Source organism: Coregonus clupeaformis, chromosome 18, assembly GCF_020615455.1.
Source record: "Coregonus clupeaformis isolate EN_2021a chromosome 18, ASM2061545v1, whole genome shotgun sequence".
Lineage (NCBI taxonomy): Eukaryota > Metazoa > Chordata > Actinopteri > Salmoniformes > Salmonidae > Coregonus > Coregonus clupeaformis.
This window is the reverse complement of record NC_059209.1, coordinates 50,747,187-50,774,407: the sequence shown is the minus strand read 5'-3', so window position 1 is coordinate 50,774,407 and position 27,221 is coordinate 50,747,187. Positions and strand designations below refer to the sequence as shown.

Here is a 27,221-nt window from a genome sequence, read left to right as displayed (position 1 = left end):
AAGCTGTGTGCTGGAAAACCTTGGTAGAGCATAAGTGGAGTAGGCATTGTGGTGCTCATGTAAATTTCCTTTATTTTTCAGCTTCAGACATATCCCTACTTCTCACTTAAAATGTAGTTTTTTGTTTTTAATTTCCATGGTTTTTACATCGGAAGGTGATTATACATTCATACATATTCATTGGACACTGTGTTAACAAACCTCCAAACGAGCTTCAACGCCATACAACACTCCTTCCGTAGCCTCCAACTGCTCTTAAACACTAGTAAAACTAAATGCATGCTCTTCAACCGAACGCTGCTTGCACCCGCCCACCCGACTAGAATCACTACTCTCGGCGGGTCTGACCTAGAGTATGTGCACAACTACAAATACCTAGGTTTCTGGTTAGACTGTAAACTCTCCTTCCAGACTCACATTAAGCATCTCCAATCAAAAGTTAGATCTAGAATCGGCTTCCTATTTCGCAACAAAGCCTCCTTCACTCATGCTGCCAAACATGCCCTCGTAAAACTGACTATCCTACCGATCCTTGACTTCGGCGATGTCATTTACAAAATAGCCTCCAACACTCTACTCAGCAAATTGGATGTAGTCTATCACAGTGCCATCCGTTTTGTCACCAAAGCCCCATATACTACCCACCATTGTGACCTGTACGCTCTTGTTGGCTGGCCTTCACTACATATTCGTCGCCAAACCCACTGGCTCCAGGTAATCTATAAATCAATGCTAGGCAAATCCCTGTCTTATCTTAGCTCACTGGTCACCATAGCAACACCCACCCGTAGTCTGCGCTCCAGCAGGTATATCTCACTGGTCATCCCCAAAGCCAACACCTCCTTTGGTCGCCATTCCTTCCAGTTCTCTGCTGCCAATGACTGGAACGAACTGCAAAAATCTCGGAAGCTGGAGACTCTTATCTCCCTCACTAACTTGAAGCGTCAGTTGTCAGAGCAGCTTACCGATCACTGCACCTGTACACAGCCATTCTGAAATTTGCCCACCCAACCACCTCATCCCCATATTGTTATTTATTTTGCTAATTTGCACCCCAGTATCTCTATTTGCACATAATCTTTTGCACATCTATCATTAAAGTGTTAATTACAAAATTTTAAATATTTTTGCACTATGGCCTATTTATTTATTGCCTTACCTCCATAACTTACTACATTAGCAAACACTGTATATATCTTTTCTGTTGTATTTTTGAGTTTATGTTTTGTTTACCCCATATGTAACTCTGTGTTGTTGTTTTTATCGCACTGCTTTGCTTTATCTTGGCCAGGTCGCAGTTGTAAATAAGAACTTGTTCTCAACTGGCTTACCTGGTTAAATAAAGGTGAAAAAATAAAAATAATAATACAAAATTAAATTAGGTGTCTTTCGAAAATGTAATTTGCGCTTCAAATTATTTATTTTTTTAAAGTTTGTGTTTTGTCTCTCACATAATTTATTGTCCAGGGCCCAGTTTCCCAAAAGCATCTTAAGGCTAAGTTCATCATCAGAACCATCATAGGCCTATCGTTAACTCTCAGAGCTGTTTCCCAAAGCCATCGTTACCAATGTTGCACTTGAAAACACTTGTTATTTACCAACTGCCTCAGACCACTCGTAGAACAGCTAACTGGGTTGTTAGATGCTTTTTTGCCCTTCCGCATCACTTTATACACGGAAGATCTCAGCTAAACATAGAATCAAGATGTTTATCTGTCTTTCTGTGACCGCCGATAACTTCAGAACAAAGTTCACTACAATACAAAGTTGTCAATTTCTTTGCAATTGTTATAAACAAGCATAGGGTAAAAAGATGCTTCAAATGAAAACCGAGATGACTGCATTAAAATATAAATACAGTAGGCTACATAGACCTACAGTGAGGGTTAAAAGTATTTGATCTCCTGCTGATTTTGTACGTTTGCCCACTGACAAAGAAATGATCAGTCTATAATTTTAATGGTAGGTTTATTTGAACAGAGAGACAGAATAACAACAAAAAAATCCAGAAAAACGCATGTAAAAAATGTTATAAATTGATTTGCATTTTAATGAGGGAAATAAGTATTTGACCCCTCTGCAAAACAAGACTTAGTACTTGGTGGCAAAACCCTTGTTGGCAATCACAGAGGTCAGACGTTTCTTGTAGTTGGCCACCAGGTTTGCACACATCTCAGGAGGGATTTTGTCCCACTCCTCTTTGCAGATCTTCGCCAAGTCATTAAGGTTTCGAGGCTGACGTTTGGCAACTCAAACCTTCAGCTCCCTCCACAGATTTTCTATGGGATTAAGGTCTGGAGACTGGCTAGACCACTCCAGGACCTTAATGTGCTTCTTCTTGAGCCACTCCTTTGTTGCCTTGGCCGTGTGTTTTGGGTCATTGTCATGCTGGAATACCCATCCACGACCCATTTTCAATGCCCTGGCTGAGAGAAGGAGGTTCTCACCCAAGATTTGACGGTACATGGCCCCGTCCATCGTCCCTTTGATGCGGTGAAGTTGTCCTGTCCCCTTAGCAGAAAAACACCCCCAAAGCATAATGTTTCCACCTCCATGTTTGACGGTGGGGATGGTGTTCTTGGGGTCATAGGCAGCATTCCTCCTCCTCCAAACACGGAGAGTTGAGTTGATGCCAAAGAGCTCCATTTGTCTCATCTGACCACAACACTTTCACCCAGTTCTCCTCTGAATCATTCAGATGTTCATTGGCAAACTTCAGACGGGCATGTATACGTGCTTTCTTGAGCAGGGGGACCTTGAGGGCGCTGCAGGATTTCAGTTCTTCACGGCGTAGTGTGTTACCAATTGTTTTCTTGGTGACTATGGTCCCAGCTGCCTTAAGATCATTGACAAGATCCTCCCGTGTAGTTCTGGGCTGATTGCTCACCATTCTCATGATCATTGCAACTCCACGAGGTGAGATATTGCATGGAGCCCCAGGCTGAGGGAGATTGACAGTACTTTTGTGTTTCTTCCATTTGCGAATAATCGCACCAACTGTTGTCACCTTCTCACCAAGCTGCTTGGCGATGGTCTTGTAGCCCATTCCAGCCTTGTGTAGGTCTACAATTTTGTCCCTGACATCCCTGGAGAGCTCTTTGGTCTTGGCCATGGTGGAGAGTTTGGAATCTGATTGATTGCTTCTGTGGACAGGTGTCTTTTATACAGGTAACAAACTGAGATTAGGAGCCCTCCCTTTAAGAGTGTGCTCCTAATCTCAGCTCGTTACCTGTATAAAAGACACCTGGGAGCCAGAAATCTTTCTGATTGAGAGGGGGTCAAATACTTATTTCCCTCATTAAAATGCAAATCAATTTATAGCATTTTTGACATGCGTTCTTCTGGATTTTTGTTTTGTTATTCTGTCTCTCACTGTTCAAATAAACCTACCATTAAAATTATAGACTGATCATTTCTTTGTCAGTGGGCAAACGTACCAAATCAGCAGGGGATCAAATACTTTTTTCCCCTCACTGTATATATTTCAATCATATTGAAATCAATTTCCTGTTCAATCAGTTGAGTTCTATTTTGCTAATTGTAGGCTACTGTCTGTAATTTCTGCCTCAATTTCATGATGTTTAGGCCTAACATCATGTGCACAATGGGGGGTGAATATCAACAGCTGCTTTACATTAAGCACATACCACTTCCTGTAAGTGACTCTCAAAGTACTGAACACGTTGGCTGAGTGAGCCACCCCCAGACCCCCCTCCAGTTTTTTACTTGTTGATGAATACTTCCCACTAAGGGGACCTACGCCAACATCTTTTGGACATCTTTTTTTGGTCCTGTTCGGACCGGCCGTCTTTTTTTGGTGCGGTCCAGACTGGCCTTGATTTTAACGTCCACAGACGGGACTCCCTAAAAAAATACCACTTCTATACAAGTGACTTTTCTTAGCAGATTAGGAGAGCATTTTTGCTAACCCTAACCCTTTTCCTAACTTTAACTGAATTATCCTAGCCTGCTACGTTAATTATCCTAACCTGCTGTGTAAGTTCTCCTAACCTGTTACCAAAAAGTTGTAGCTGCATCAAAGTGGCGTGTTTTTAGAGAATCTCGTCCATGGACGTAGATTTTTGTTCCGTTCCGGACCAAATCTGAACCAATCATAGACATCTATGTTTGGTTCAGATTTGCTCGGATTTGGACTTGATTTGGCCGAAACATACACTTCTATAATTGGTTCAGATTTGGCCCCAAATTTCGGTGGAAACGACTTGGGACACACAAAGGGGACAGCCCTGGAGCATTAGATAAGCGCTGATTTGGAGGTAGTCTGGAAGCGTTCGTCGCAAAATGATTTTGTTCATTCACTCATTACTGATGTAATGTTTATTTCTCTTGCTTGGTTAAAAGACAATAGTCTAAAACAGTTGATTTGTTGAAAGCAGACTAATTTCCTTTTGACTGCGCACAACGGGTCATGCAAGCAAGAAATGATTCTGATGTTGTTGTTCTACCTGGGTGCACTGTGTGCAGCACTCGCACACCCTGACTACTTTTTACCTGTGGATGGCGACTTCAGATCTTCTGGAAACACACTAAAATGTAACTTGACCCTGTGTTGATAAATCAGCACAAATTTGGATTATAATAATGACAAGTATGCCGGACCTGGAATTTATTCTACATGTTTGAAACAGCAATCTTGTCAGTCAAGTCTGGTAAGTTGTCTGATGATGTTAGCATGCATTTGCACACTCAACTGAGTCTCTGTTTACATGTGCGTTTGGGGTTCAACCATTGACTATATGCGGTTTGTTTTCTCGGCTATAGTTTGTGTTGTGGTCTTGGTTGTCCTTAGTGGAGGAAATGTAGCATAGCTAACTGCAGTGTTTGTCCTGTCTGAAATCTGGCTACCTCGTCTTACCATAGCTTGGTCTATGGAATAGCCTACATAGCTAGTTTTGCTATGCCCATTGCATGCATTGTAAGATAGCTAGCTAGCTGTGTGACAGTTTCCCAAAGTTTGGTGTTGGCTTTGAACCTGATTTGAACCTATTTAGCTAGCTAGCTATGTTTTGTGGAAGAATGTAGCTGGGATATGTTATCAACATTGAGTTGTGGTACAATCTTATTGGGGTAACATTGGCTAACTCACTAGCTAGTTCGGTAGTAAATGTAAGCAATGCATCTCATTGATTGTAGCTAGCATTAGCAATGCAAATTAACATGAGCATCGTGGCATTTTCCCAAATGTTGGTGTTTTTAAACTTAACGTAGCTAACGTTAGCTAGCTAGCTACCTAACGTTAGCTGGCTATGTTTTGAGTAAGAAAGTATGATATATTGTGGTGCATGAACTGGCCATTCGCATTAGCTAACGTTACACTCTTACCTTAGCTAATGTTACCTAGCTAACATTTGAGTGGGTGCATGAATGTGGTCCGGAGCCCAATCGATGGAGAGCGTGTTCTACTTACATCAGGTTCAAAATTAGTCAACTTATCTCTTGAGCGTTGCAATGATTGTTCATGAGTGCGTGTCAGATGTTTTCAAAAACAGAAGTGTAAAGTAAATTTGTCTAAATATTCAAATATTACTTGTCTATATATTCGATCATTTTAGCGAATAGGTGATATGTGTCTTTAAGGCAGCAACTAGACCACTTTCTAATTTTAGACCAACAATGTCAATTTGTCAGTTAAATTATCAGGGTGCTAAAAATACCAGGGTGTGACGTCTTCTGACATCATTGTCAAGGGTATTGTAAGATTTACACTGTGGACTTTGCTGGTAGATAAGACACCCGTGGGTCTTCTGAAGACTTTTGTGCAAATTTCTTTTTTTTACAACCATTACTGTGTTTTCATTTCCTTACACAGTATATGCACACCAATGGAAACACACACAGCACGAAGACATACACACACACACACACGTCTTTACACACTGTAGCAATGTAGTGGGCTCCTGAGTGGCGCAGCAGTCTAAGGCACTGCATCTCAGTGCTTGAGGCGTCACTACAGACCCCCTGGTTCGATTCCAGGCTGTATCCCAACCGGCCGTGATTGGGAGTCCCATAGGGCGGCGCACAATTGGCCCAGCGTCGTCCGGGTTTGGCCGGTGTAGGCCGTCATTGTAAATAAGAATTTGTTCTTAACTGACTTGCCTAGTTAAATAAAGGTTAAAAAAAAAACAGGCTATACAGATAACAGCTGATGTAGTGGATCACAGTGAAGGAACATTGATAAAGACAACAAGATCCAGAAAACACAGTCAACATCTTGGAATGTTGATACAGTACAGTAACTTTGGCACATTTTTTAACCAGAGAATTCCATTTTCACCTTGATTAAAAAATCGTAGTGAATGGTTTGATACATTGAATGGGTGAGTGTGCAACCTCCACTACAGGGCTTTTCTCTAAGAGTACAGTAGGCTGGTGAGGACAGCCATCCCAAGCCCCTAGCCGCGGTGACATGGAGAGAGAAATACTGTAGAGTATATCTGATCTGGGGAGTTAGTGACTGAGAGTCAGGTCTATGTTACTGGAGGGATAAAGAAAGGTTATAGTCATGGAGCCGTGAAATGCATGCACCACAGTGAACATCAGGAGAGAGACACAGTCCCAAAAGGACCAGGCGTAGAAGAAGAGAGGTGGAGAGAAAGAAGGTGGAGAGAAAGAGAACCAGAGAGAAAGACGGCAAGAGCTTGAAATGGAGCCACACACTCTATGACGACCTATGAGCACTGCACAGAGAAGAAAGAAAGAGACAGTCATACCTATTGTTAGCTGTGCAATTCCTAAAAAAAAAATCAAAAGGTGAAAGAGGCATATTTTAGGAGGCCCTGCAATATTCAAATTGTTCATACATTTTTAAAGCCAGAATGGACTGGCAACTAACTGTACTGCAAGATATGAGGATTTCTTTTATAGCTATAATCTCATTATTAATAAGAAATTAAAGTACAATATATCTCCTATCTTGCCAAAAAGAGGAGAAAGTGTGTTCTGTGGGGTATCTGTCTTTGTGTGTTCTACTGTCTGTAACATATTGTAAGTGTTGTGTACCTTCATCCTCTGATACGTCCAATATCTCATCTACTGTTTCTGGGAAACTCATACGATGTTTCTCTGTGGTGGTCTGAGGGAGAGAATGGCAGAAGAGAGAGAAGAGAGACAGGTTCAAGATGAGACAAAGACTGTGGAAGGATTGTCTGCATCGAGTCAGAAGGAGTGTAATATAAATATTTGAAGAGTCGGTACTTGTTTACTCCTTACAATGGAAACCGTCTCCTCGGTGACCAGTTTGAGAACGTCGATTACGGAGATGTACCCCAACCGCTTGGCGATGGACAGGGCTGACGTACCGTTCTAACAGAGAGAGAGAGAGAGTGAGGTGGAGGGATGGAGGGATGAGTGGAGGAGTGAAAGGGAGTGAAAAGCAGTGGTACTTACAGTGGTGACCTCGTTGGGCGGGGCTCCATGTTTGAGCAGTAAGGTGACTATGTCTGTGTGGCCCTGTTGGGCTGCCTGGTGCAGGGCAGTGTAACCAACCTGGGGGACAGAGACACAAACATTAACATACTGACCAGACACAATGAAAATAATCACATCACAAGGCCAGTTCATATTTTCTGTGCTTCACTGTTAAAATTGCAGTATAATTTGGGGTAAGTGTAGTTCCATGTGTGTCCAGAGGGAGGTGCTCACCTTAGTCTTGCTGTTGACGTTGGCCTGCTGCTGCAGGAGGAACTTCACCATCTTTACATTGCCATAGTGACAGGCAACATGGAGAGGGGTGTATCCCATCTGAAAGAGAGATTAAGACCCCATCAGTATCCAATACAACCAGCACACACTTACTAGTAGACAGTTAACTAAACACTGAGTTACATGATTACAAATTCAACACATACACACTACACAATATCTATAGTATGTGTCTCCTTTACCATATATGCTCTACGGTTGATATACTGAGTTTCAGGGTAATGGAGGGCCTAGCTGGCCTGAGGGTAGGTAGGTCATTTAATGATGTTGGTAATGTAACCCTGAGCCAGGAGAACCAGTCAGTGGCTATTTATACTAAGGAGAGGAAAGGTCACGTCTGAGACACTCTATCTGCCATGGAGCCCCCATCGTTCACTATGTAGCACTGTTACTGTTAGGCTCCATACCACACTGACCTTGCATTAAGATTAACTGAGGTTAAGATTAGCTTCAGATAACAATGAACTGTAACAGTGTGTATGTCATGATGAGGCAGGGGTGTGTACCTTATACCAACTCTCTACAACCGGGCAAAAAGAAGGAGTGTTCATGTTGGGTGGAATGCAATTATCTGCTGCAATATCCTATTATCTACTGAGATGCTTTAAAAATAAAAAGTGTTTACAGAGTCCCGAGGTGGTACAGTATGTGTTGCTGGATGCTATTGATCAGAGAGACTGTTGTGTCCCGTGCCTTGTCCCAGAGGTCAACAGGAGTGTGGTCTTACCCTTGTGGCAGCATACACTGATGCCCCCTGCTTCACCAGGATGTCAGCGATGCCCACGTGGCCTTCCTGTGCCACCAGGTGGAGAGGAGTCAGTCCACTCTGAGGGGAGAGGAGCCAGGGGCTAAGGTTAGGCATATTGTTACAGCAGAACTAACCTAACGTCGCAGGCGTAAGAGAAACGCCTGAGCGGGATGCCCCACAATCATGACAAGAAAATAAAAAACTGTCAGGGGAGGTTCTAAGGAGGAGTTAAGATGGAGTGTTGCCTTGTTCATATTCTGGATGGAAACAACTTCAGAGAGCAAACTAGTACATACCATAGATACATAGCTGCTAGCCAGATATTAGCCAGCGTTATCTAGTGATAATGGAATCTCCGACAAAGTTGACAACAACAAAATTGGTACGTGGTGTCTGTCGACTTTGTGGCAAGAACTTCATCTCAAAGAAAGACAGGCACTATCTATAGACATCCGCTATATGTTTCACCGGGGACTGTAAACAGTGAGGCGCACATCCAAAAGCAAAAGTTGTGTCACAGGCTCTCTTCCTTTTCCCCTGTTAGTTCTGTTCCCGACCCGCTGAGGGTGCAGCAGAACTAACAGCTTTCACCCAAATAATCCTAACTACTTCCCTGCATCAGTCCCTGAGGACTCACCTTGTTCCCCAGGTTGACGTTGGCCTGTTTGGAGATGAGCAGGGCTACCATGTCAGGCCGGCCCTCCTGAGCTGCCAGGTGAAGGGGCGTGACCCCCTGGAGGGATTCAGCGTTGGCCGAGGCGCCGTACTGCAGCAGGCTGTTGGCAACCTCCACCTGGTTCTGCTTCGACGCTATATGGAGAGGGGTGTAGCCATTCTGAAACACGAGGACCAGAGAGTTAATGGTTATGAGTGCATTGTAAGATGATATATGTGTGTGTGTGAGGATGTGTGTGTGTGTGTAGTCTCTCACCCTAGCTGCGCTGTGTGGGGAGCCTCCCTTGCTGACCAGCAGGTTAACCACGTCCAGGTTGTTGTGATGGACAGCCACATGGAGAGAAGTCAGTCCATTCTAAAGGTAAAGGAGACACACACATTTAAACTGCCATCACTTTACTTTAACATCTTTCCATCTCAAATACCTTGACCCTTCCCTTCCCTTCCCTCCCCACACCCATGTTCTTCCCTCCTCCCTGTGTTCTCCAACCCTTACTTTGCCAGAAGCATTAGGGTTGGCCCCTCTCTCCAGCAGCAGCTCTGCCACGTCCACTTTGCCATATTTAGAAGCCACATGGAGAGGAGTGAAGCCTTTCTGCAGAGACATCCCAGACAGAGATAGAGAGACATCAGGGAGAGACCACAACAGACCACACAGTCCCACATAGAGAAAATATTCGGAGTGTGTTAGTGTTAGACAGTTGATAGAGGAGTGTGTAAGTAGAGTGTGTGGGCATTGGACAACAGACTGTACCTTGGTCATCTTGGTCTGCTGGGCCTCCATGTCCAGTAGGATGCGTGTGGTCTGAGCATGTCCCTCGCGGGCAGCGATATGGAGGGGTGTGTGTCCGGCTGTGGTGGTGGAGTTGGGGTTGGCCTTGTGTTCCAGCAGCAGCGTGACCAGCTCCTTGTGGCCCATCCGACACGCACAGTGGAGTGGTGTCTGGTCATCCTGGACAGGGCGGAGGAGAGGAGAGAGGGAGGGAAGAGGAGAGATAAATATACATGGGAGTCAAGTGGGGAACTAGCTAGATATATGTTGTGATGTCACGAGAGGCTGTGTCCTGGAGGGACGTTACATCCCCCTGAGATGGCTGCAAACCCAGACAGCTATGGCTCCATCTGCTGGTATGGTCGGGAACTCCAACCCTCTATGGCCAATCTTCCCACGCAGCTGAAACCAATCAGGAGCTGATGAGCTGAAGGTTTGTTGAAGGGAAGAGACACGGTCTCCAAGCTGGGCTCTCTGGAGGACAAGAGGGCTGCACGTCCACTTCCATGAGGAATATAAGGATTTGGAGATACTTACCTTTGGGAAATACTCACCTTTGGATATATGCACCTGTGGAAATACGTGTGGGACATTTGGAAGGACGTTTTGCTGGGTTGGCCACTAGCTGCAACGTGGAATACAGTAAGACTGGGGAAAAGTTATTTGAGCGAGGGAGAGTTATGATTTTGGATGTGGAAGAGACATCCCTGAACTGTTAACCCTTAAAGAGCCACCAGAGAACAGAATTGTGTTATACTTTCGTTAGTTTCCCAAGACCTTTAATAAAATCCTTGTTTTGGTTGAACCTGGTCTCCTTGCACTACTTGAGCAATCCCGCTGAAAGCTGTGTAGCCTCTCGTGACATCACAGATGGTGGAGAATACGGGCACTGATAGGGATGGCAGGTGCCCAGACCGACACCGAGACTGGTCCGGATACGGGAGAAGAGAACGCAGCCCAGGAAAGTGCTCCGTTCTCCAGTGAAGAAGACGTCCCAGGCACCCAAGAGCTTCCCCCTCTCACAGGCCAGTATGGTACGGCTCAATTACAAGATCCTACTCTTGCAAATGCCTTAAGAAATGTGCAGGTATTAGAAGGTGTAGTGTTAGGTGATAAGACAACCCCTACTTACCCCCATTTCGCAGTAAACCGGGGGTTAGTATATCAGATAGTCAAGAAAAATGAGGAAGTGCATGAACAGCTCCTCGTGCCACAGCCCTATCGGGCCACAGTACTCAACCTAGCCCACACACACCCGCTAGGGGCCCACTTGGGGGTAGAGAAGACTAAGGAAAGAATCATGCAACGTTTCTTTTGGCCAGGAGTACACAAAGAGATAGAGAACTACTGCCGTAGTTGCCCTGAGTGTCAGCAGGTTGCGCCAAAGCCCACATATAGAAACCCGCTCATTCCCTTGCCCATTATCGAAACTCCTTTTGAGAGGATTGGATTAGACATAGTCGGGCCCTTACCGAAAAGTGCCAGGGGACATCAATACATTCTGGTCATTCTGGACTATGCGTCCCGGTACCCGGAGGCCATTCCGCTGAGGAAGGCTACATCCAGACAAATCGCCAAGGAGCTGTTCCGTCTCTCAACTAGTCTGGGAATCCCAAAAGAGATATTGACGGACCAAGGGACTCCATTCATGTCCAGGGTGATGAAAGAACTCTGTGCTTTACTGAAAATCAAACAGCTGAGAACCTCGGTCTACCACCCCCAGACAGATGGCCTAGTCGAACGTTTTAACAAAACACTAAAATCCATGCTGCGGAAAGCGGTAGGGGAAGATGGGCGCAACTGGGATCAGCTGTTACCATACATATTATTTGCGGTGAGAGAGGTACCTCAGTCTTCTACTGGTTTTTCACCCTTTGAGCTCTTGCTTTCCTACAGACCCAGAGGACTGCTCGACATCGCCAAGGAGGCCTGGGAGGAGCAGCCATGCCAACAGCGGACACTGATCGACCATGTAGGGGCTATGAGGGAGAGAATGAAGGCCATCTATCCCATGATGCGGGAACACCTGGAGGCCAGTCAGCGGCAACAGCAAGCCTCCTACAACAGATCTGCTCAACCCAGGGAGTTTAAGCCGGGGGACAGAGTGCTGGTCCTGGTGCCAACCGTTGAGTGCAAATTCCTGGCAACCTGGCAAGGACCATATGAGGTCATTGAACGCAGGGGAAAAGTTACTTCCAAGAGAGAAGAACTATTCAACGGTGGAGAAAGAATGTCTGGCTGTAGTCTGGGCCCTGGAGTCCCTTCGGTTCTATCTCCTGGGCCGACGTTTCATGGTGGTATCTGATCACGCCCCTCTGCAGTGGATGGCCAAGAACAAGGAATCAAACAGTAGAGTAACCAGATGGTTTTTGAGCTTGCAACCGTTTAACTTTTCTGTTGTCCACAGGGCTGGCAAGCACCACGGCAATGCGGACGCCCTCTCCCGGCGTGATGCCTTCTTCGCTGCCTTTACCCCGACGAGGACGTCGGTCCCGAGGAGGGGGATGTGTGATGTCACGAGAGGCTGTGTCCTGGAGGGACGTTACATCCCCTGAGATGGCTGCAAACCCAGACAGCTATGGCTCCATCTGCTGGTATGGTCGGGAACTCCAACCCTCTATGGCCAATCTTCCCACGCAGCTGAAACCAATCAGGAGCTGATGAGCTGAAGGTTTGTTGAAGGGAAGAGACACGGTCTCCAAGCTGGGCTCTCTGGAGGACAAGAGGGCTGCACGTCCACTTCCATGAGGAATATAAGGATTTGGAGATACTTACCTTTGGGAAATACTCACCTTTGGATATATGCACCTGTGGAAATACGTGTGGGACATTTGGAAGGACGTTTTGCTGGGTTGGCCACTAGCTGCAACGTGGAATACAGTAAGACTGGGGAAAAGTTATTTGAGCGAGGGAGAGTTATGATTTTGGATGTGGAAGAGACATCCCTGAACTGTTAACCCTTAAAGAGCCACCAGAGAACAGAATTGTGTTATACTTTCGTTAGTTTCCCAAGACCTTTAATAAAATCCTTGTTTTGGTTGAACCTGGTCTCCTTGCACTACTTGAGCAATCCCGCTGAAAGCTGTGTAGCCTCTCGTGACATCACAATGTGTGTGTGTGTGTGTAAAGGTGTGTGAAGTCATTACCTTGGCCTTGGCGTCTACTGGTGCTGCATTGGTCAATAAGAACTCTGCCACCTCATAGTGTCCAGCTCTACATGCCATGTGGAGAGGAGTCTCCACTTTCTGCTCACACACAATCAGACAAACACGTGTGTGAGCAATGTAAATCAGACAGAGGAGCTGGTTCAGTCAGTAATGAGGTGGGTGGATGGGTAACATTCGGGTACTCACCACATTGGAAGCACTGGGAGAAGCCCCCTTCTGTACCAGATGGGTGACTATTTTGCGGTGGCCCATGAACGAGGCCACGTGTAGAGGAGTCAGGCCAGACTGGGGAGAGAAAAAACAGGCAATGAAAGAATCATACACAGACAAAAAAATCCATCCCTCTCTCCTTGGCAGAATCCCTCTCTTTTTTCCCCCTAGCTTACATTTCATCTCATTCTCTCGCCCCTATCTCTCTCACCTCTGTAACAGCCTCTAGGGAAGCTGAGTGTTTCAGCAGGTGGTCCATCACACGCATGTGGTTCTTCTTACAGGCGATGTGAAGCGGAGTGAAACCATTCTGAGAACACAATACAACAGCATGGTCACTAAGGCACACACTTCAACAAGTTGTGTGGTAGGTATGTGTGGTAGGTATGTATGTATGAGTGCAGTACTGACCAGTGCACGGGAGTTGGGTTTGGCTCCCTTGTCTAGCAGCACTTTGGCCATGCGGTGGTGCCCACAGTGGGCTGCCACATGCAGGGGGGTCAGGTGGTCCAGTGTGATGTCATCAATCTCAGCATTGTATTGCAGGAGTTGTCTCACACAGTCCATGTGATCCCCCTGTGCTGACATGTGGATGGGAGACAGGCCGTTCTGTAAGAGAGAGAGAGAGAGAGAGAGAGAGAGAGAGAGAGAGAGAGAGAGAGAGAGAGAGAGAGAGAGAGAGAGAGAGAGAGAGAGAGAGAGAGAGAGAGAGAGAGAGAGAGAGAGAGAGAGAGAGAGAGAGAGAGAGAGAGAGAGAGAGAGAGAGAGAGAGAGAGAGAGAGAGAGAGAGAGAGAGAGAGAGAGAGAGAGAGAGAGAGAGAGAGAGAGAGAGAGAGAGAGAGAGAGAGAGAGAGAGAGAGAGAGAGAGAGAGAGAGAGAGAGAGAGAGAGAGAGAGAGAGAGGGGCAATCTATTACTTATTGTGTTGTGTGCATTCAGTATTTGAGAACAACAGTCCAGAGATCAGGCCTTGGTGGGTTAGCATTAGGTGTACCTTGGTCTTGGCCTGGATGGGAGCCCCTTGGTCCAGTAGGATCTCAATGATCCTCACATGTCCGTTCCTGGCTGCACAGTGCAGTGGAGTCAACTCATCCTGGGAGGGAGGGAGAGTGTGAGAGTGAGAGAGAGAGAGCGAGAGAGTCAACACCTGGTCTGGGAAAATATAGCACTGTATGTGTAACAGGAAAGGGCCTGACCAGATGAGGTAGAGACTAGAGAGAGACACAGGGAAGGGATGCAGTACATTACCTTGGTCTTGGCATCAATCTGTGCCCCTCGGTCCAGCAGGAGTCGTACCATGATCACGTTCCCCCGCCTGGATGCGATGTGCAAAGGTGTGATGCCATTCTAGAGAGAAATACAGACACACACATTAAGTAGGGGATCGACAGTAAGACCAGAAAGAGACCAGTGAGGGACTGGTAACAATACTATGTGTCAGTGATACTAGAGCAGAGGGGAACAGACATACCTTAGGGGTGAAATTGACATTGGCTCCTCTGTTGAGCAACAGTTGGGCTACGTTCAGGTTCTCGTAGTGTGCAGCGATATGGAGCGGTGTGAAGCCTGTCTATAGGGACACACAGGAGACCATACCTTATTCTATACAGCTCTAATACTGATGGCCTCTAATTCTACAAGTATCATCTTCACTCACTGTGGCACACACTAAACTAAAGTTTCTCACAAAAGTGAAGACTAACACACAAACACACAGTGAGTACCTACCTTGCTCAGGACGTCTGCGTTAGGGTCATTCTGTAGAAGCACGGCAGCTGTGCGCGTGTCATCGTTACGTGCCGCTATGTGCAGCGCGGGGAGACGGACTTTTCCCTTGGTGCCATAATTGATGAGCAGGGCAACGACGTTCTCATGTCCCTGCTGAAGAGCCACGGCGAGAGGGGTGAAACCATCCTGACAGAGGACAGAGGAGAGGGGACAGAGGTCAAGAAAGGTTAAGTGACCTAAAGAAACAGATGGAGAAGGGAAGGCCAGTGAGAGTCCAAATGATTGATAAGTGATGGAGGGAATAGTGCAGGAGGTGTAGTGTAAAGTTAGAGATGGAATAATTTCCTGCTTATTCCTTCCTGATTCCGGGAATCTTCCAACCCTATGCTCTGCTGATTGGCTGTTACCTCAGTGGGAAGGCTTTGATTGGCCCCGTTCTCCAAAAGGAACTTCACAACTTCTAGATGATTCTCTTGTGCGGCCATGTAGAGCGGAGTGAAACCCTTCTGTTACAGACAGACACATACATGGACACACACACACAGGGAGGGGCACAACACAGCAGCACCACACACACACACATGCACACACACACACACACACACACACACACACACACACACACACACACACACACACACACACACAGAGGAAGGAAGCACAGGCACACAAAAAGACAAGAAGGCAGACAGATATTAACATAGATTTGCATTGAGCTAATACACACTTAGAAAAAAAGGTTCCGAAAGGGTTCTTCGGCTGTCCCCATGGGAGAACCCTTTTTGCTTCCACTTAGAACCCTTTTTGGTTCCAGGTAGAACTCTTTTGGTTTCTACCTGGAACCAAAAAGGGTTCTTCAAATGGTTCTCCAATGAGGACAGCAGAAGAACCCTTTTAGGCTGTAGATATACCCTTTTTTTGTAAGAGTGTATGATGGCCTAACATCATGTTTCATTCAGGGGTTGGGCCAAATGCAGGAGCTTATGCACACCCAAAAATGTTAGTAGAGGTGCTGACTAACGGAATAGTAAACTGAAACTGTGTGAAAATAAAGAAAGTTGCACACTCTATAAATGCTCCCAACAACTTCCTTTATTCTTACTCAATCAGGGTTGGGGTCAATTCTGAATTGAATTGCAAATTGCTCCTTAATTAGGCGTCCTAGCACCTAAGGCGCAAGAAATATATAGTTTTTTCTGTGTTCTTCTAGTTCTTTCTGCGTTTTTTATGGGGTCAATTTCACACTTTAAGTATTGAATTCAAAATAAAATAAATTGTAAAAATTACAAATAAAGTTGACAATTTAAAAATAATAAGTTAAATAAACAAAAACTCGAAAGCAAAATTTGTAGAATTTAACAAAAAATATTGATATCAAAAGAAGAAAAAAAACTTGCAAGCAAACAGTTTTAAAGCGAGAGCAAAACTCTTAATTTAAAAGCAAGAACAAATTATTTTCAAATTATTGCAACCAACCCTCTAATTCTCCTCTCTCTCTCTCTCTCTCTCTCTCTCTCTCTCTCTCTCTCTCCCTCACCTGCTGTCTCGACCTCTAAATGTTCGGCTATGAAAAGCCAACTGACATTTACTCCTGAGGTGCTGACCTGTTGCACCCTCTACAACCACTGTGATTGTTATTTGACCCTGCTGGTCATCTATAAATGTTTTAATATCTTGAAGAACAATCTGGCCTTAATGGCCATGTACTCTTATAATCTCCACCCGGCACAACCAGAAGAGGACTGGCCACCTCTCCGAGCCTGGTTCCTCTCTAGGTTTCTTCCTAGGTTCCTGCCTTTCTAGGGAGTTTTACCTAGCCACTTTCACATCTGCATTGCTTGCTGATTGAGGTTTTACATTTACATTTACGTAATTTAGCAGACGCGACTTACAAATTGGTGCATTCAACTTATGATAGCCAGTGGGACAACCACTTTTTTATTTTTTTATGGGGGGAAGAATGATTACTTTTATACTATTCCAGGTATTCCTTAAAGAGGTAGGGTTTCAAGTGTCTCCGGAAGGTGGTCAGTGACGCCGCTGTCCTGGCATCGTAGGCTGGGTTTCTGATGTAAAAGGGGCTTTAACTGAAAATTATTTTTGCATTGGTTTTCAAATAATTTATTGCTTCTAAATGGAGAGTTTTGCTCTCGCTTTAAAAGTATTTGTTTGCATTTTATTTTGTTACTTTTGATATCATTATTTTTGTGCCATTAAACCCCTACAACTCATCCAGAACGCCGCAGCCCGTCTGGTGTTCAACCTTCCCAAGTTCTCTCACGTCACCCCGCTCCTCCGCACACTCCACTGGCTTCCAGTTGAATCTCGCATGGTGCTTGCCTACGGAGCTGTGAGGGGAACGGCACCTACGTACTTTCAGGCTCTGATCAGTCCCTACACCCAAACGAGGGCATTGCGTTCTTCCACCTCTGGCCTGCTGGCCCCCCTACCTCTGCGGAAGCACAGTTCCCGCTCAGCCCAGTCAAAACTGTTCGCTGCTCTGGCACCCCAATGATGGAACAAGCTCCCTCACGACGCCAGGACAGCGGAGTCACTCACCACCTTCCGGAGACACTTGAAACCCCACCTCTTTAAGGAATACCTGGGATAGGATAAAGTAATCCTTCTACCCCCCCTTACCCCCCAAAAAAAAAGTGGTTGTCCCACTGGCTATCATAAGGTGAATGCATCAATTTGTAAGTCGCTCTGGATAAGAGCGTCTGCTAAATGACGAAAATGTAATGTAAATGTTGTTTACAATTCTACATATTTTGATTTTCTGTTTTCTATCTACATTTTCAACTTTATGTTTAACATTTATTTCATTTTGAATTCAATACTTAAGGCATGAAATTGACCCCATAGTTGTTCCTTTTGGTCAATATCTCAACCAAACGTTGTAGAATTTGGCAGGATGGTAGAACCCATAATGCGTACCTATGGTGCCAACATTAGCACTCATTGGCCCCTAGGTGGCGCTACAGTTCATTAAAAATCATGCACACATTCAAAACACATTCAAAACATTAGCCCAAACTATCAAATCCAACTCGTACAGATGATTGACAACATGTCCCTGAAGATTTGTTCCAAGTTTAGTGTTGATACCTAAAAAAACATGGAAACCACAGGTCATCAAACTTTGACCAAAAAGTGCTAGCGTAATGCTAATGCTAAATTGCTTATTATGCTCATGAACCACAACTCAGAATCACTCAATATTTGGTATGTACAATCTATGAACAAGTCCCTAACTAAATTGTGAAGGAAAAGTCGCTGCATTCCAATATGGCCATTATACGCCAGTGGAGGGCACTACGGTGCACTGAAGGCTATTACCATTGAACCGTAGGAATTTGGTAAACATGAAGTTGGAAGGGACAGTACTCTATGGCAGTAGCATGGTAGCATGTATTAGACATAACTCATCTCATATTAGAGGTAGAATCTTGCAACTTGGAAAACATGCAATTGGTAAACGTGCTTAAAGGTATGGCCTTTGCCCATTTCATTGCCAGAGTGCCCAATGGGTGACCAATAGGTACTATTTCTATTGCTCAGACCCTGTTAATGCTGCTCGTAATGCTGCTCACAGCTATATTTCCAATTCAATTATCTAATTTTAATTGAATTTAATTGGCCACCTACCACAGGCAGCAGAAATGTAATTGAATTTGAACTAAAGGAAGTACAATTTAATTAAATGAAATGCTAATTGCTAATATATTTTACCATTCACTATACAAATATTTATTTTGACAGCATGTATGGTAATACTATGTATAACATTGAAACATTTCATTTTTAAAATTCCTCTTAAAACGAGTTTTATATCAATACAGTGGTCTGGAAGTATTCTAAGATCATTTTGTAGTTTGTCTGTAATAATTCATAATTCACTTACATGTTATGAAATATTTGAAAAAATACATTTCCCATTAGATCAAACACTCCAGAATGGAAGGGAACCTAACATTTCATGACAAAAATACAAATCAAAATACTGTTTGAGTTTTTTTCAAGCTTATGTTTGAAATGGTATCTATATTTGTTTTAGTAATAAGTGGCAGATGTGGCAACGGAATGAGACTTTCATGTTTCATGTCTCAGTTGAATTTCTTTGAATTAATCTCTACTTTCTTTAATTCAAATTCAAATTTCAATTCATGATTTGAATTTAAATACATTCAGAAATTCAGACCCCAAACCCTGAGTTCCATGCAGTATAATGCAGCATAACTGTATTATAACTGTTTCTAACTGTATGGTTATCCGTTGTGGCGAGTGGCTCCTCTGCAGGGGGCTCTGCCAGGGGGGTCGGGGTCTCTTCCGACACTGGCTGGGGTCTCACCTGGGACTGGGCATTGATGTTGGCCCCGTAATTTACCAGCTCTGCCACCACTTGCTCCTGCCCAGCCAGGGCAGCGATGTGCAGAGCTGTGTTGCCTTTCTGTGGAGGCACAGGACAAGAGAAGACATGAGACATATAGTAGTGTCTGTGTGAAAGCAGTAAGTAAGTAGTAGTAAGCTTTAATATGTAGAATAATTTGATTATTCAATATATTGTACTTTGGTGGGGTCATAGCCTTAAGGAGTACATGGGTGTGGTAATGTGGCATAGTGCATGAGGTTGTGTGAGTACCTTAGTCTGGGTTTCCACATCGATGCCTCCATGTAGTAGCTCCAGCACCATTTTAACGTGGCCTTCTTTAGAGGCCAGATGCAACCCGTTGAGCCCATTCTGAGGGAGGAGAGAGAGAAGAGGAGACCTCACACTGTAGGGTCCCTAACACACTGAACACACTAAACACACTGCATACTGACACACACCAAAGGATCAGATCCTCAGACCAGCACTGCTCTGCTTATTATACAGCACTTGCTAGATGTAGAAAATGCGAAAGCATGTTACTGAGCCCAACTGTACCTTATGGTCAGGACAAACAGCCTCAACACATACAGCATCTACCAGATATTAACAGTGCTTATTTAGCAATAATGGTGACCGGAATGATGATGATGAAGATGATGATGATGATGGTGAGGAGGAGGAGGAAGAGGACGGGAGGGGGATGGCAGGCCGGTGGTCTCGGGGCTGGGAAGAATACGAGCCGTGTGGGATAGGTCTGACCTCACACAGCCTTCCTTCAGCCACACAGGACATGTGAGGTTGGACCTTTCCCACACCACTGATATTATTCCTCTGAGTGGAGAGACCACAGCACACCATCACTCTACTGCAGATCGGGAGAGGGGGAGGGGAGCAGGGGGGAGCATAGATGAGAAAGAAGAACAGGTAAAAGGAAGAAGGAATGACGCAAAAGAAGAAGAGAGAGTAAGAGAGAAATAACTTAAGGGGTTAAGAGGGTGTGAGGAGAGGAGGGTTGAGGGGAAGGAATGGAGGGAGGGGAGGGAGAGAGGCAGTGCGGCTGGGTGGCCGGTGAGCTAGCCCATGGCAAAGGTATCTACTCAGACTGGGTACGAGAGACACGACTGCCACAGCCTCCACCGAACCTCCATCAGGCTGACACCGCACTAACAAATACAACAACAATACACTGGGTGACACTCACTACTCACACACAACCAATATCACGTCCAATTCCACAACCACACTCAACACACTTGACACAATTCAAAAACACTAATACGGACTTGGTTTGAAATGACACACATTGCATTAATTCATACATGATTTGAAGAAGAATGGCATGAGTCTGGCTGTCGATGGCACCCTGAGACCGCAGATAAACTGTTCTGGTATGTCTGTAGTGTTCCTGTTTGTCCACAGGGTGTCTCTCTAGCAGCCTGAGGTCTTTCTACTTCTACTTAATCGTACAATTACATATAATTATACAAACATAATATAGTACACATAAATACATTCACTGATTGTATTGACTACATTCACTGTATGTATTGAATCCTATGTTCATGAGCTTTAAAGCTGGGAATGTGCTTGATGCTAATCTTGATTGTAGCATTAGCGCAGGCAGTATAAGAGTAGAGAGGTAGAGTGTTAATTGCAAACACACACACACAAACTCTGCCTTTTTTTTATGGCGTGTGGGCAGCCCCATTCCCCTCGCGGCGTGGCCGTTTCTGGCCACCATGGGAGCAGCCGTCAGAGTAAAGCAGGCAGGATGGAGGAGAAGGGCCAGAAGAATAATTCCTGCCCCATTTAACACCTCCCCATCAGTCCCCCTCAGCCCTACCTGTCAACTGCTGCTGGGAGACTGGCTACTTGGGCCTCCAAACACTCTCTCACACACACACACAAACACACACACACACATATTGCACACACTGAAATCTAACACACAAAAATAAACACATTCAGTAATTTCCATTCAACACAAATAACACATTCAACACAAACAATGATGTACCGTACATGCAGTCAGGGACAATCCACACAGTAGGTATTGGAGCAGAACAGAACACACTGTACACTGAGTTAGACCCAGAGCCAAGACAGACATTCTGCTTGCTGATATCACATCAAACACATTCCAAGCCAAAGCTCTCACTGAGAGACAGAGAGAGAGACGATGAATGTGTCTCAAATGGCACCCTATTCCCTATGTAGTGCTATGGGCCCTGGTCAAAAGTAGTGCATTATTTAGGGAATATTGTGCCATTTGGGATGCACTCAATCACCTCATTCCAATAGAGAGGGGATCATTACAGCCATCTCACAGTAACACTCAGCATTTTATCTACATAAGGGTTTCTTAGATTGCTTCTGAAACATGTGTTTGTGGGATACCCTACACTGACTAGACTAGTGTTAGCCAGTGACTATTCTTTCCTCTCTCTCTTGCCATTTCTCACTCTTCCATATTTTCTCTTTCCCATCTGAACCTTGCTGATATGACTCTTCCCGTGTTTGTGTGTGTGTGCTGTTGTTTTGTGCTTGCGCAGTATGAAATATCTTTATTTGATCTGCTGTACCTTTACAGTAGTTAACTTGTTTTCTTACGTGTATTCATGCATTATTCTAGCTCTGCAGTATGATGATGCAACACTGTGAAATACTATTTCCACAGCCAATGTAAATGGACAAATTAAATTAAAGACTGTAATAAATCAGCTCCATTAACTGATTATGAAACTTTGACAAACAGGAAAGCTTTGATTGGTCCTCCTGGTAAATCCAAAATGCATCTCAGAGTTTAGGGACATGCACTGATGCACTTTCTAAAAGCATTTTGATTGGCTACTGGGCTTTGCAGCTCTCTCACCTGATTGGCTGTGTTGATGTCTATGCCATTCTTTATGTGATCAATGGCCTTGTCCATGTTACCAGAACGAGCCGCCCGGAGAAAACTACTGACAGCATCAGCCTGAAAGAAAGAAAGGCAGGGATAGAGGGGGGTGGGGGGTGAACAGAGGCACATAGAGTGGTAGAGGGACAGATAGGCGTAAAAAGGGAAGACAGAGAGGGGGATGGAGAGAGATTTCTATTATTGTCAGAAACATCATTCAAATCAAAACCACACAATGTCAAAGATACACGGACAGGACGAGACTATCAACGCTTTCCATTGGTGTTTTCCTCTTCTTCCTCCTCACTGTTATTGAACAGGATAGGACATATGGCCCAGCCCCCTCCCATTGGCCAATCAGAGCCAGGCCTGGCAGGGTGGGGACCCTAGAGGAGAGGGTGCAGGTGATTGGCGTCCATATAAAGACAGACAGAGCCTCTGTCCCAGGCTCCATCCCCGTCGCCTCTGACTCCCTAAATCATCTGCATCCCAAATGGCACCCTATTCCCAACATAGGGCTGGTGGCTTCTGGTGTGTGTCTGCTCTGCTCTGCTGCCTAGGGGTCTGGCTGGTGGTCTGGCTGGTGGTCTGGCTGGCGGTCTGGCTGGCGGTCTGGGGTGGCGTGTGTGTTTAGTGAATGCTCTGGCTAATGATCTAGCACATGGTGTGGCTTTGTTTTTGTCTCTGTTTTGTTTGTGTTTGGGGGCTTCATGCCTCTCTCAGGCAGGGGTGCTGAAACAGGACCACTCATGCGGCACGAGGGAGAGGGAAAGAGCGAGAGAGGGACATGGGGAGAGAGGAAGAGAGAGAGAGGGACATGGGGAGAGAGAGGGAGGGAGAGGAAGGGAGATGGCGAGAGAGAAAGAGAAGGGGGAGGGAGAGGGAGAGAGGGAGGGAGAGAGAGAGAGGGGGAGAGAGAGAGGGGGAGAGAGAGTCTGCTGCGGCAAACCATCCTTGCCCCACCATTAGTCTCTCTCATTCTATCTATCTACATTATCTATCTCTATCAATTATTCCCACACTCCTCAGGAGCACTCATTACAAATTTTCAGAATTACAAACACACACACACACACACACATTTACACATAGGCTATGCTCAGAAACAAAAACAGACAGACACACCCATACCAACCCAAGCAAATGCGACCACACACATAGTGACTCAAAAATGTGTTCAACACAAGTTACACAACACACACAGTCACAGTGACATTGATGTTGGCCCCCATTCAGCTATGAGTGGAACACTGGCCCTCTTTTCAGGCAGTGGTAACAGAGAGAATGAAGACCCACATGCCCAAGCTGTGGGGATGGCAACTTATGATACAAACCATCACCCATCAACAGAGCACTAGTGCAAATGGTGCAGCACTGCGCAAAGAAAAGGACTGCTTAAAAAAAGAGTGAGAGGGAGGGAAAGAGATGGCATGATTGATAAAGAGAAGAGGAAAAAGAACGAAAGGGAAAGCTATTTCCAGCTGCCTGCAGCAGAAAATCTTTCAGAGCATTTCCCTGTAACAGACCGATAGACCTTGATAGCTGAGCTGCTAGCTAGCAGCACGCTAACTCCACACAGCCTGAGCACACACAACAATCACCACTTATCTCTCAGCCACGAGAGATTCATCAAGTACTGGGTCAGACCCCCCTTTGCCTCCAGAACAGCCTGAATTATTGGTGGCATTCTACAAGGTATCGGAAACGTTCCACAGACATGTTGCTCCATGCTGACGTGATGACATCACGCAGTTGATGCAGATTGGACGGCGGTACATTCATGCTGCGAACAGCCCATTCCATCTCATCCCAAAGATGCTCTATTGGGTTGAGGTCTGGGGACTGCGTAGGCCACTCAAGTAAACTGAACTCGATGTCATGTTCCAGGCAATGTTTTTCCACTCCTCAATTGTCCAGTGTTGGTGATCGTGTGCCCGCTGGAGCCAGTTCTTCTTGTTTTTAGCTGATAGGAGTGGAACCCGGTGTGGTTGTCTGCTGCAATAGCCCATCCGTGACAAGGATCGACGAGTTGTGCGTTCCGAGATGCCGTTCTGCACCCCATTGTTGTACTGCGCCTTTATTTGTCTATTTGTGGCCTGCCTGTGATCTTGCACGATTCTTGCCATTCTCCTTTGACCTCTCTCATCAACGAGCTGTTTTCGCCGACAAGTCTGCTTTATATAGCAAGCCACGGCCATGTGACTCACTGTCTGTCTGTAGGAGCAATCAATTTTCGTGAATGGGGTGGTGTACCTAATAAACTGGCCGGTGAGTGTTTATATGTTTTATTGTCACATTCACCAGATAGGTGCAGTGAAATGTGTTGTTTTACAGGGTTAAGTGCTTTGCTCAACAGCACAGCGATAGATATTTCACCTTGTCAGCTCGGGTATTCGAACCAGCAACTTTTTGGTTACCTTTCTAACTTAGGATCTCCTGTTTACTAGACAGGCGCTTTAACCAATTAAGCCACAGCTTACCTGTTCCTTAAAAGTATTCCCTATACTTAACTCCTTAACTATCTCCTTAACTCTCTCCTTAACTACCTCCTTAACTACCTGCTTATCTCGCTCCTTAACTACCTTCTTAACCGTCTCCCTAACTCTCTCCTTAACTCTCTCCTTAACTCTCTTCTTAACTATCTTCTTAACTACCTTCTTAACTCTCTCCTTAACTTTCTCCTTAACTACCTTCTTCACTCTCTCCTTAACTCCCACCTTGACTCTCTCCTTAACTGCCTCCTTAACTGCCTCCTTAACTACCTTCTTAACTTTCTCCTTAACTTTCTCCTTAACTCTCTCCTTAACCCCCTCCTTAACTTTCTCCTTAACTCTCTCCTTAACTTACTCCTTAACTCTCTCCTTAACTCTCTCCTTAACTCTCTCCTTAACTACCTCTTTAACTCACTACTTAACTCTTTCTCTCCGTCTGTCAACACCTTTCTTCACACTGTCACTCTGGAAACTCTATACATGTATTAGACCTTTGCTTTCTCCTGTACAAGACCTTGAACTATGCACATACTCACACAGACATGCACATACACATGTTGAAAACGTATAAAGACTTGCTCACACACTGTTCTTCCATACACACTAAAGAGGGTTTGTGTTTACTAAAAGTTGTTTTGATCAACTTCTGTCCAATGTGGAAAGTTAAGGCTGAAACACAGTCCTCTTGGAGTGAACACCAAACAGCACTTAGCATTTTGTTAGCACTTAGCAGCTAGTTATCTAATATATAAAAGGTACACAACAACACTGTAGGGTTGCGTAAGCAGCCCTTCCTCAGTTACTCACAGTGACAGAGTTGTCCTGGTCAGCCATGGCCTCTCTCTTCTCTCTCCTTTCCTCTCATACTCTGTCTCTCCAACTCGTCCACTGTGAGAAAGGCGATAGCACCCAAATCCCCTCCCTCCAGCCTGCTTCACGACAACAAACTGACTCCCTAGTACTACTCAATCACTCTCCCTGTTGTACCCACATACAGAGATACACACACCCACCTGTTACCAGGGTTAAACTTACCGTGGTGGGGTACCCTCCTGACAGAAATAGATACTCATATAGTGGATGTGTGTGTGTGTGCACAGATGTCTAGAAACCTACTTAGCTTCAAATAGATGCTGCCCACACACGATGCATAGGGTTGCTTCACATTCCACCAAAGACTGTGCACAGCTGGTCAGAGTGTAATTTGGTTGTCTTTCTAGTTGATGGTGTGTGTTTGTGTGTGCAGTCACTGCCATGGTGACTCAGAGAACATATTTTCTCCACAGTTCAAGCAAAGACAGCTGATGACACACACACACAGGCCAAGCGGGAGAGCATATGTGGATAACCAGTATGGGGTGACATGGTAACGCCATGGTGAACCCCACTGAGGCCTCCATAGTTGGCTCACCACCACCCAATCTCTGACCACCCCCACTGCACCCCTTAGCCAACCCCCCCACCCCCCCCACCCCCCCACCCCCCACCCCCTAGCCCCTAGCCCCTAGCCCCTAGCCCCTAGCCCCTAGCCCCTAGCCCCCTAGCCCCTAGCCTACCCCAACCCTGGGCCTGCAGTTCCAGCTCTCCTGGAGTTAGAGGGAGATCAAAGCCTGACCAGCACTGCATTACAGAGTAGAGAAGTAGTGGGGAAATGATGTACCTGTTAAGGGCAAGAGTAGGTGAAGTGTTTAAAGATGCTTAATGTTCATGCACGCACGCACACACACACACACACACCCACACACATTAGCCTCCTTTGAAATGCACTCCTACAAAGTGGACATCTGCCACCTTCCCCTAGGTCAGCCAAAGTTCAGAAGTCAGAGGGTCATTTTAGCACAGGAAGAGTGCAGATGTCTGACATGACCTATCCCTGCAGTGGACAGACTGGACAGAGCACTAACGGGAGCCTTCCTTTTTCAGTTCAATAACTTGGAGAACCATGAAATGTCAATGACGATTTTTGGATAAATGTAAGAGACACAAGACGTTGTGCACATTTGTAATGTTCAGTACAGTGTGTTTATGTTGGTGTGAGTTCAGTTTATAATACTGTGTGATAGTGTGGACTGTAGTGGTGTGTGTTAGTGAGAGGTAAGTGTGTGGTGCAGCCAGATAAGGGTAGAAGGGGCACTTTGTAGGCCACACCCAAACCCTGCATGCCAGGCTTACGCAGTCACCCTACTCTCAGTGTAAACATGCACACTTTCACTCACTCACTAGCCTGCCTATCCCTCTCCCCCTCTCTCTTACACACAAACCATGTACAAACAGACAAACGCAGCAGCCTGAAATCCTCTCATGCCTTGTAAATCCTCATGCTAATCTTAACTAACCCAGTGTGATGGAGATGGATGTGGGTCTAGCTCCTAGAAGCCCCAGAGAGAGGACAGTGCTATGTGGTGGGGCTGGCTGGGGTTAGTAGAGCCACATCATAAAT

General features: G+C 45.4%; 1 protein-coding gene across 10 annotated transcripts in view; it reads right to left on the bottom strand.

The window, feature by feature from the left end:
- LOC121530953 (ankyrin-1-like) overlaps nt 1–27,221 on the bottom strand; it is a 70,942-nt gene that overhangs the window by 39,000 nt on the left and 4,721 nt on the right. For 5 of the 10 annotated variants that reach the window (XM_045226924.1, XM_045226927.1, XM_045226928.1 and 2 more), the window contains exons 2-23: nt 22,266–22,367; nt 19,664–19,762; nt 19,283–19,471; nt 15,429–15,527; nt 15,022–15,207; nt 14,765–14,863; nt 14,542–14,640; nt 14,288–14,386; nt 13,706–13,903; nt 13,506–13,604; nt 13,271–13,369; nt 13,064–13,162; nt 9,900–10,097; nt 9,642–9,740; nt 9,402–9,500; nt 9,108–9,305; nt 8,450–8,548; nt 7,663–7,761; nt 7,408–7,506; nt 7,231–7,323; nt 7,021–7,093; nt 6,732–6,752 (exon numbers count right to left, since the gene is read on the bottom strand). In XM_045226924.1, the coding sequence (XP_045082859.1) occupies nt 6,732–6,752; nt 7,021–7,093; nt 7,231–7,323; nt 7,408–7,506; nt 7,663–7,761; nt 8,450–8,548; nt 9,108–9,305; nt 9,402–9,500; nt 9,642–9,740; nt 9,900–10,097; nt 13,064–13,162; nt 13,271–13,369; nt 13,506–13,604; nt 13,706–13,903; nt 14,288–14,386; nt 14,542–14,640; nt 14,765–14,863; nt 15,022–15,207; nt 15,429–15,527; nt 19,283–19,471; nt 19,664–19,762; nt 22,266–22,367 (2,545 nt within the window). Of the gene's footprint in view, nt 1–6,731; nt 6,753–7,020; nt 7,094–7,230; nt 7,324–7,407; nt 7,507–7,662; nt 7,762–8,449; nt 8,549–9,107; nt 9,306–9,401; nt 9,501–9,641; nt 9,741–9,899; nt 10,098–13,063; nt 13,163–13,270; nt 13,370–13,505; nt 13,605–13,705; nt 13,904–14,287; nt 14,387–14,541; nt 14,641–14,764; nt 14,864–15,021; nt 15,208–15,428; nt 15,528–19,282; nt 19,472–19,663; nt 19,763–22,265; nt 22,368–25,588; nt 26,184–27,221 lie in introns of those variants that run through there. The other 5 variants (XM_045226925.1, XM_045226930.1, XM_045226921.1 and 2 more) reach the window with 4 other exon arrangements.